Raw genomic sequence first — 10,366 nt, 5'->3', positions numbered from 1 at the left:
GTTACCGCTGATAAAGCGCTATTTTTGGAGATTCTGACATTCAAATTGATAATACAAATGATGCATTAGGACTTGTGTTTACTGACTTAATAAACTGTTTTGGAGTAAAGCAAAATGTCACCGGGCCCACTCATCATTTTAATCATACGCTAGATTTAATTATATTGCATGGAATCAATCTTACTGACATAGATATCGTACCTCAAAGTGATGATGTTACTGACCATTTCCTTGTATCTTGCATTCTGCGTATTGATGATATTAACTATATGGCTTCGCGTAATCGTCCGGACAGAGCTATTGTTCCAGCCACCAAAGACATATTCGCAAATAACCTGCCTGATTTATCTCAACTGCTCTGTGTAACCATAAATACACATGAACTAGACAAAATGACTGGCAACATGGGCACTATCTTCTCTAATACATTAGAAGCTGTTGCCCCCATCAAATTGAAAAAGGTTAGAGAAAAAGTACTGTGCCATGGTACAACAGTAATACCCACTCTCTCAAGAAAGAAACTCGTAGTCTTGAGCGCAAATGGAGAAAAACGAACTTGGAAGTTTTTAGAATTGCGTGGAAAAACAGTATGTCCAGCTATAGACAGGCTCTAAAAACTGCCAGGGCCGAGCATATCCACAAACTCATAGAAAATAACCAAAACAATATTTAGCTTTAAATGGGGAGTCATCTCATTTATCACCAGTAAAATATGGAGTGCCACAAGGATCTGTCCTAGGTCCTCTGCTATTTTCAATATATATGTAACCCCTTGGTAATATTATTGGAAAAAACAGGATTAGTTTCCACTGTTATGCTGAATTAAAATAAATAAAATAAAAAAGGGACTAAATAATATATTATATAAACAAATAAAGATAAACAAATACATAAAAAATAAATGAACATTCCTCTCTCAAGAATCAATCTTACCTCTATAAAAATAGAAATTAAATCAGGAGAACAGAGTAAGCCTGTGACGTGATCTAAAAAAGGTTTCCAGGTCTAATGAAAAGATTTGAGAGATCCTGAAAGGGAGAATCTTACCTTCTCAAGTTTTATACAGCAAAAGTTTTCTCAGATCCACCTATCATGCGATGGGGGGATGACATGTTGAATCATTGCGAGACACAAAAGCGTAATTCTGAGAAAAAATAAATCTGAATTGTGAGATGTAAACTCAGAACTGCGAAAAAGAAAGTCAGAACTGTAAGATAAATCACAATTTCCTTTTTTCTTTTTAATTCTCTGGCGTAAAAAAGCTTCTATGACATTTATTTTAAGTTCGTCATAATATATTTAGATTTTGTTTTATTCCAGCTTCATTTCAATGAACAACTGTTTTTTTATTATTATTATTATTATCATAATTTTACTTTTTTACTTTTACTTTACAATATTTGCATAGGTTTTAATGTTTTTTTTTCAACTACAAGAATATGATTCATTATCTAAAAATACAAAATTATTGATTCTGAGAGTTACAAAACTATATTGCTCCAGATGCATCAGATTTACAAATTCTTCCAACTGAAATAGTAAGTAAATTGGATAAATATTATGTTATGATTTTATTTATAAAATGTATAAATGACAACAAAACAGATGTTCATTTCAAGCAGCCTACTGTAGTGTAATGTGTAAATTTTTGTTTGCAAATAAATAAAATATATTAAATAAGAACGAACAAAGGAATACATTTATTTGACATAAATAATAAGCTATGATAGTGTAGTGAGCATAAGCAGTGACGTGTCTTGGTGTGGTAGGGTTCCAGTACAATCCATCCACAGAAACTGTAGATAAACCAAAGCATAACACCTGAAGCAGGTGACATTCAAAAACGCTGCTCACAGAGTGATGATAAGAATCTGAGCAGACAAAATAAAACATAGCCAGCTGCACGTCAGTTTACAGAGGGTAATTATGCTCAAACAATAACTTGAAATTATTTGAAGGAGCAAAATTATTTTCAACATAATAATCAGAAATGTTTCTTGAGGAGCAAATCAGCATATTAGAATGATTTCTGGAAAAAAAAAAAACATGTGACAATGAAGACTGGAGTGATTATACTGAAAATTCAGCTTTGATCACAGGAATAAATTACATTTTACAGTATATTCACATAGAAAAAAATCTATTTGAATTGTAATAATACCTCACTATTGTTATTTATTTATTTATTTATTGTTCTGTATTTTTGATCAAATAAATGCAGCCTTGTTGAGCAGAAGGGAATTCTTTAAAAAAAACAAAAAAGAAAAGATTCAAAACTTTTAATGTAAGTAAGTGACCAACAGAGGGCGTAAAATGTCACTGTATCAACATGTTTATACATTTATTTAATAAAAAACCCAGATCACTGTATGTGATCAGTATGGTTTCAAAAACGCCTATATTTCACATATGACAGTACTTTGATGTTCTTGTGATGTACACTTTTACGTAACAATAATCTGCTGATTACACTCTTCACTTTCAGTTGGATGATGATCTCCAGCAGAGGGCCTGTGATGGTCAGAATGTCACTGTCAATGATGAGAAAAAAACAAAACCCTTACAGAAGCACAAACACACACATTAAAAACAAAAAAACAATTTAAAAATTATAAAAATAAAAAAATAAAACATAAAAGTCTTCCACAAAACTCTCTATCTCTCTCTCTCACACACACACACACACACACATATTTAGAGTGTTATTTTTTAAATTGCATATTACATTTTCGTGCATTTGGATTATACAATTTTAACGTAAATGGGTCAGATTTCTACACTCAAAAAAATCTTGGCGTAGTTTATCATTTACTTTTTGCATTTATTCAAATCAGTGTAAGCATGTTTAGTGTAAAAACAATTATATTTTTTCAGGTAGAAAAGTGAATGGTTCAAATATTCAATATTCAATTAGTTAAAATGTGTGAGTTTGACAAATTGGATTTATTGATGATAAATATAAACCTAGTTATTGTGTGTTTAAAACACATTCAATTTGTTGTTATTTGTACTATTACAGAAATCTGTCCTATTTATTTTATTTATGACTGACAAATATGAATCACGAAGATTATTAGTTTGTTAAAAATGTGTAGAAATGACATTTCTGAGTAGCAATTCAAATGCATAAATTTGAGTAATTTTGCATGTATTCTTCTGCATATTCAAACTTGGTAGTTTGTGTTTATTTACGAGACAGGAATCAATAGTGTATGATCTCGATGACCTCAGGCCTGTACAGCAACTTTTGGATTCATCAAAATATCTTCTTGTGTGCTCTGTAGGGGTAAAAAAAAATCATATAGATTTGGAACTACATGGGACTGAGAAAATAACAATTTTAATTCTTGGTGAAATTTCCCATTAGTGAAAACTTTGTAATTATTGAAGCATGTACAGTTCCTGCCTTTTATTTTACCATCAAAAGACATCACAAATATGAACATCAAAAGCAGTCTCATATGTGACACAAAAGCACTTTTGCCTTAAATGTCATAAATGAAATATAAAACAAATGCAAATGGAGAACACAAGTGCAGTGACCACTACCTTCTACACAGATTCCCTAAAGCATCAAACTACCAAAAGATTATCAGATTTATTAATTTATTATGTGGATTTTACCTAAACTAAAGCTTTGTATTGAGTTCATTTTTGCAGCAGTGCTGGTGATGCCATTTCCCCATTTTTTATTATTATTTTTTTTTTTATTTAGGACAATGTTTTTATTCTAGATGATTCTGGACAGGGAATTTTCATTTAGGACTGCTGGCACCTCGCTTTCCAAATCTGAGACATTTGTTTCTCTTCATGGCTGTTCTTAAGCATCTGTGATTTATACATGATTTGTTGTTCTTGGGTCTGTTAACTACTTGCGGTGATCCGTCTTCTTGCGGCTCACAGAATTTGGCAGTTGAGCCCTGAAAGAGCCCAAATCCTGGATAAAGAGGTTGAGTGAACCTGGCCTGGACTTTGTGAAGGAGGATCATGGTATCTGAGACACTGTAGAAGGACAGCTGTCCTGCCCGGTGGTCCAGATACACCCCGATCCGGTGGGACAGGGGTACACTGATCTCCGTCTCCTCGCTGTTGTGCACTAGTGCGTATCTGAATATGGAACAGTCCAGACTCCAGGAGTGCCTGTTGTACCCAAACCCGCTGTCGTCTCCTTGCCCAGTTCTGTTGATGTCTTTGTAGGACACTGCGAGGTCGACGCCGTACTGTCCGCTCCAGACCATCTCCCAGTAGCAGCGACCCGTCAGACCTTCCTTGCTCAGAACCTGGGCCCACCACTCAAAGCGGTCCGGATGTTCTGGGTATGATTGGGGCTCAATACTGCAAGCCACAGCCTTGTTCTGTTCTGTTAACCAAAGGTTCCTGTGGGCCGTGTTTGGGTCCAAACTCAAGGGAACCAGAACTGATGGGAAACGAGAAACAAGGTGAAAATACAAAACCCAAGTAAAGCCCAGCTTTACCCCAAAGTAAACCAAGACCAGTGTATGCAGACTTACTTGGGTCTTCACAACTTGGTAAGTTGTCTTAGTATGTAAAACAGAACTTAATGTGAATGAAGTATCCTCATATAACAAAACCAGTACTAAGGCTAAGCATCTTTAGGGATTGGGATCTTTCTATTGTACAGTACCTTACCTCATTGTGAAGTTTTGGGGACTATTTTAAGACTGGAATACACTACTCGATTTTTGCCCTGATTTTGCGTTGATTTATTGTCTGAAAAGTTGATGCTAGTTGGTGAAAGACAGAGCTAGTCTGCAGATTTGAGTTCAGAGAAAATTGCATGGTGTATGATGGTCACGGACTCTGATTTTTCAGCTACAGACTATGATTTCATCCATTTGGAGGATATCATACATGTTTGATATTTTGAGTTGATTTTAGAACACTTATTGTTTTCATTTGTCAACAAGGTGCATGTTTCTGTGTGAATTTGTTGTGATCGGAACAACTTTAAAGTCTGGTAGTGTGTGATCCTAAGTCGTTTAGTGTACGATGGCCAGTTTGTCCTCTGTGACAATTACAAAGTCGGTAAGTATATGATGCCCATGTGTAGTGTATTCTGGCCTTAAATTTGAACAAGAAGGTAGAATGACTTACATTGTATAAAGTCCTCCCTTGTCCTGGGTTCTTGTGGCAGTAGACTCTTTTCTGAAGTCACTAAAGAGACGAGATGTGACAGAACAGATTGGTTATTTGGGAAGCTGCAGACCTTTTCACAAGAGGTTGGACACGTGTAGGATTTTGTAAATCCCAAGTGTTCTGTCGAGCACTACAGAGCCCCTTAGACACGACCCTCTGGCTCACCAAAGCCACTCTCCTGCAGAATTTAGCCCCAACCAGAATAAAATACACCTGCCTGTAAATTTCAAGAAATCATAAAGGCTTTGATTAGAGTTGGAGCTAAACTCTTTAGGATAATAGGCCTTGAAGGCCAGATTTGGCCATTAGTTTCCTAAAGTGACATGGAGATGGATAAGATATGAGATGAGAGGAAAATTCTCCCTGAGAACTTTGAGGTCACTCACAAAACTTTTGCATTTTCTTGAGAAAGTATGCATGGGGTTTTGTGATGGAATGCAAATCATTTTAATGCACAAGAATTGAAATATAGGTTTTCCTCCCATCTATTATCTTCGGAGGATTCTTAACAGCAGGATTCCTCAAATCTTGCCCTGGAGGGCCAATGTCCTACAGAGTTTAGCTCCAACCATAATTAAACACATGAGCAAGCTTATCAAGGTCCCCTGGATCCCTGGAAAATCACAGGTAAGTCAGAGTTTGATCACTGTTTGAGCTAAACTCTGCAAGGTAGTGGCCCTCCAGGACCGGATTTGAGGATCCCTGCTTTACAGTTAGGTAAAGATTCAATACTGAACTATAATTACATCCTACTTTCAACCCACTTACCAGCAGTACATTAAGTTTGCTAAAGATGCTAAAATCCACCAGTTCCTATGTCAGTGACAAATTCTGGGAATCTGTGATTAACAGGTTTGTATCAGTCAAATGAAACAGTAAATGAAACCGTCTGTCCTTGTTGCTTTTATATGTATGGAAGTTCTTGCCACAAAGGTCTAGTTCTTGTAGGACATTAGTGGATCAAACAGGCCTTATACTTTAGACTAAAATTGGTTTGAAGGCAACCACTCCTGTGGACCAAATTTGTTCCTCAAACATCATTTTTTTACCTGCTGAGAACATCCTGGTTGTTTCCAGTCTCCAAATGTCCTTTATATGTGCTGTTAATGAGGTGAGGGACTTGATCACTTCTCCAAATGAAAACTGTGGGTTAGTTGTCAGGCTTTGGAAGTCATTAGAAGTCGCCCAGCGGGATTGGACCTCCTACAAGATTTGGAGATAATCAGGAGAGGAAAGAAGGCTTCTACAACACATTTAAAATCGGTACTTTAAGCAACAGCTGTGAATGGAACGGCTTTGATGACTGGATAAAAGCTGTTACACCGGCGTAGCCGAGAATGTAAAAATCACTAAGCAACTGTAAACAAGATGGCAACACAGTATTCAGTCATTTATTTAAGTATTATGAGGAGGATGTTTAGGCAATACTTACATTGTTTGCTTTACATCATCTCTAGTCTCAGTGGTACCTGAACTGTTGTTGTTAACAGTAGACATATTTTTGTACAAATGGAAAAATCTTTAAAATCAGTTTAATTTCAAAACATATAGACAAAGATTACTAGAAGACTAATTGTAGAATCGTATACTGGTGCAATTACAATGGTATATACCATAAAACGTAACATTTACCAACCTATTCTGTCACGTTGTAACTTTCTCCCGTAGTAGATGGTTATAGTAGAACCTCATGAAGTAGCAGTTAAAGTCGGGCATGCGCAATATGACGTCGAAATGCTGTTGCTTAAAGTCCCTAATAAGTCATTTGGTAGCCACTTTGGTCCAAAGTGTATTGTAGTAAATGGTTTGCTCTGTGATGGGATTAAATAAGCAACCCTCTGATGATAAGCCCTAAGCTTGAGTCACTACATCAGCATTAGCTCAAAGACTTTGATGATACAATTTGTCGCTCATGAATAATGCAAGCTTTGTTTCAAGACTATAATAATACATTTATTCAAACGGCATCTTGGTGTGTTTTCAGTTCTGGTGGTGCTTTTACCTGGAGGAAATAGATGTGATCATCAGTATGTGAAAGCTGCTCCACCTCGGACTGCTTTCTCTTCAACTTTGAGATCTCCTGTTCCAGACCTTCCAAATGTCCCTGAATCCGGTTCAACTCTATGGTCATCTGACTTTGGACCAGCGTAATCATCTCAGTGTGGCTTCTCCGTATAAAGCTGAGCAGTTCGGTGAAGATCCTGTCACCTTCTTCCTCTGTGGCTTGAGTCAGGTTCTGTTAGTGGAAAAAAAAAAAGATCAAACAATATTTAATTTATTTCTTTCTCTCTCTCTTTCTTTGTTTGAATTAAGTAACTAACCTTCACCCACAATTAAACCAAACAAAATGAATGATTGCCCCTTTCCCATCTTCTTGTTCATGGTTCAAGTCACTTTGGGAAGTCAACCTATGGCTTAGTTATAGCTTATGCCTATTACTTGGAGAAGGAGAAAGTGTTTCTAACAGTATTTTACTTTTTAATTTGTCTTACCCTGAGTCTACCTGATGCCTTTTGGATTTCCTTCAGCTCTGTCTCTCGATCTGTAACCATCTGCTTGGACTTTTCCAGCTGCCTCTGGGAATCAGTGTCTTAGTCTAGTCTGAGAAGTACTGCAGTACCTTGGACTTTTACATTTAGAATCACAGCTATGACTGAGAAGTACTGCAGTATCACAAAGATGCTTGAGGCATTTTAGGTGTGTCATAATCTGTTGTACCTGGTGACTTTTCTGGGAACTTGAATTAGGTATGCCTCTCTTATTGTCATTGTCTTTTAATCATTATGTCTTTGTGAGGAAGAGTTTACAAAGATAGTTTGAATCATTAAAGGAATAGTTCACTCAAAAATGAAAATTCTGTTGTTAATTACTCACCTTTATGTCATTTTAAACCTGTAAGACCTCTGTTCATCTTTGGATCACAAATTAAGATATTTTTGATGAATTCAGAGAGCTCTTTGACCCTGCCATAGAAAGCAATGTAATTACCACGAATAATGTCCAGAAACGTAGCAAGGACATAAGTAAAATAATCCATGTGACATCAGTGGTTCACCCATAATTTTACAAAGCTACAAGAATACTTTTTGTATGCAAAGAAAACAGAAACAACAACTTTATTCAACAAGTTGACACAGAACAGCATGCACTGTTTACATTTAGTGGATACTCTCCAAAATGGCACCAGGGTGATGCGGAGGAGTCAAATTGTTGAATAAAGTCATTATTTCTGTTTTCTTTGCGTACAAAAAGTATTCTCATAGCTTCGTAAAATTACGGTTGCATCGCTGATGTCACATGGATTATTTTAATGATTTCCTTACTACATTTCTGGATCATTGGTCATGGCAATTACATTGCTGTCTATGGGAGGGTCAGAGAGCTCTCAAAATGTACATTTACATTAATGCATTTGGCAGACGATTTTATCCAAAGCGACCACACATTTTTTTTACCTTGTGTGTTCCCTGGGAATTGAACCCACAACCTTTTGCGCCGCAATCGCAACGCTCTACCACTGAGTCATGAAATGCATTATAATTATCTGAATTTGTGTTCTGAGGAAGAACGAAGGTGGAACCAATTTCAAACGACATGAGGGTGAGTAATTAATGACAGAATTTTCAGTTTTGGGTGTACTATCCCTTTAAGGTTTTGTTCGGAAGAGTTTACAAAGTCTTATCTGAGCAACATCAACTCTGTAGTTGTGGAACCAAGTCCATACCAACAATCCCTCATCAAAATTTGTTAACCAAACTGCAACTGGCTATTCTCAAACGTATCCCCTCAACCAGTTGTTTATGCATTGTATATTAAAAACTTGTACTACTTTGGACTTGTACTACACTTTTACCTGTTTCTCTGCTCGTTCTGTAGCAGCTGAGACCATGTCATGTCCTTTGTGGTTGGTGTCCAGCATGCAGAGGCAGCAGATACACTGGCGGTCAGTGCGGCAGTAAACCTCCAGGAGCTTATGATGTTGGGGGCACGTCTTTTTTTGGAGTTCTCCAGTGACGTCCACCAGTAAGTGTGCTTTCCCCACATTCAGTTCATTGTGCAACCTGAGGTGAGTTTCACAGTAAGACGCCAAACACACCAGACATGTTTTGATAGCTTTCTCTTTCCTATCACTGCAAGAGTCACACTCCACGTCCTCCGCTTGCTCCGTCTGAAGTCCTGTCCTCTCCAGTGCCTCTGCAACACAAGCTACAGATGTGTCTGGATCTGATACAGAAGCATTGGAATCATCCAGATCTGCACTAAGAGCATCGTATTCTTCTGGATCTGCAGCTGGAGCCTCAGATTCTTCCAGATCTGCAAATGGAGCCCTGGTTTCGCTCATATCTGCAGCTGGAGCCTCAGATTCTTCCAGATCTGTCTCACATGAGGAATTCTGTTTACACCGAGGGCAGCTGTTTTCCTGCAGGTCCTGGAGGCAAACCGAGCACACACAGCGTGAGTTCTGTTCATCTGCCATTTGCATGGAGAACAAGGAGCTCGGTGTTAAAGGGACTCTACAAACAGTTTAGTTTCATTTCTTTCTTTTCCTCGTGGGTGTTTGTGGGCGGGACTCTCTTATGTGTGTGTGTGGCCACAGATAAAGAGACAGAACTGAAGCTTGCTCTAATGTGAAACCTAAACAGAGAGAGACACACGGTTGCTTGCCAAGATGATGTTGCTTTGTGATTAACAAAATAATACCAGACTAACCAGCTAGTAAAATTAATTCAAATATTCTAAGTGCACAGGAGAGACACTGTACCATCATGTCTCTTTTTCTTTTGACAGACATTATTGTGTATTTGCATACAGAACAAAAGTGAGACATTTTATATTAAAAAGTGTTGTTTTTAAACTGGTTTAAATTTTTTTTTGTCCTCAGTATTCACCTCTAGTAAATGTGTGTTAGATAAGGTTTATATATGTGGGCAGAGTCCAGGTGCCGTGCATTTGTCAAACAGAAACTTATATAACTTGTCAAGGGGGACAATAAAACAGTAGGAAGAGCCATAATACGGGCTGTTTCATAATTTAATACTTTTTGTTTCATAAGTTTTTTATATGTTCTGTTTAAAAAAAGTGGCATGGTTAATTCTTTGGTTCATGTCATTTGTCTGATCAACATCATTTGAATTATTTTAATGTTTTAAAATCAATATTAATAACTCCAGTTATGTCAATGAGTAATAAATGTTCTCATTTTCCCATA

General features: G+C 36.9%; 1 protein-coding gene and 1 long non-coding RNA gene across 6 annotated transcripts in view; one reads left to right on the top strand and one right to left on the bottom strand.

The window, feature by feature from the left end:
* LOC109103946 (tripartite motif-containing protein 16-like) overlaps positions 1-9,640 on the bottom strand; it is a 40,510-nt gene extending 30,870 nt beyond the window's left edge. Inside the window, exons 1-7 of one of the 4 annotated variants that reach the window (XM_042750224.1) lie at positions 9,515-9,640; positions 9,011-9,454; positions 7,650-7,733; positions 7,160-7,393; positions 6,207-6,360; positions 5,116-5,175; positions 3,699-4,417 (exon numbers count right to left, since the gene is read on the bottom strand). In XM_042750224.1, the coding sequence (XP_042606158.1) occupies positions 3,756-4,417; positions 5,116-5,175; positions 6,207-6,360; positions 7,160-7,393; positions 7,650-7,733; positions 9,011-9,454; positions 9,515-9,640 (1,764 nt within the window). In that variant the 3' untranslated portion in view covers positions 3,699-3,755. Of the gene's footprint in view, positions 1-3,698; positions 4,418-5,115; positions 5,176-6,206; positions 6,361-7,159; positions 7,394-7,649; positions 7,734-9,010 lie in introns of those variants that run through there. The other 3 variants (XM_042750222.1, XM_042750223.1, XM_042750225.1) reach the window with 3 other exon arrangements.
* LOC122141857 lies at positions 7,285-10,012 on the top strand. 2 transcript variants are annotated; one of them, XR_006158144.1, is made up of 2 exons: positions 7,285-7,349; positions 9,034-10,012. It is a non-coding gene; the product is annotated as an uncharacterized LOC122141857 (long non-coding RNA). The 2 variants fall into 2 exon arrangements; XR_006158143.1 differs by having other exon boundaries at positions 7,289-7,395.
* The last annotated feature ends 354 nt before the right edge of the window (positions 10,013-10,366 follow it).

Source organism: Cyprinus carpio, chromosome B23, assembly GCF_018340385.1.
Source record: "Cyprinus carpio isolate SPL01 chromosome B23, ASM1834038v1, whole genome shotgun sequence".
Taxonomy (NCBI): Eukaryota; Metazoa; Chordata; class Actinopteri; order Cypriniformes; family Cyprinidae; genus Cyprinus; species Cyprinus carpio.
This window is presented reverse-complemented; position numbering and strand designations above follow the sequence as displayed.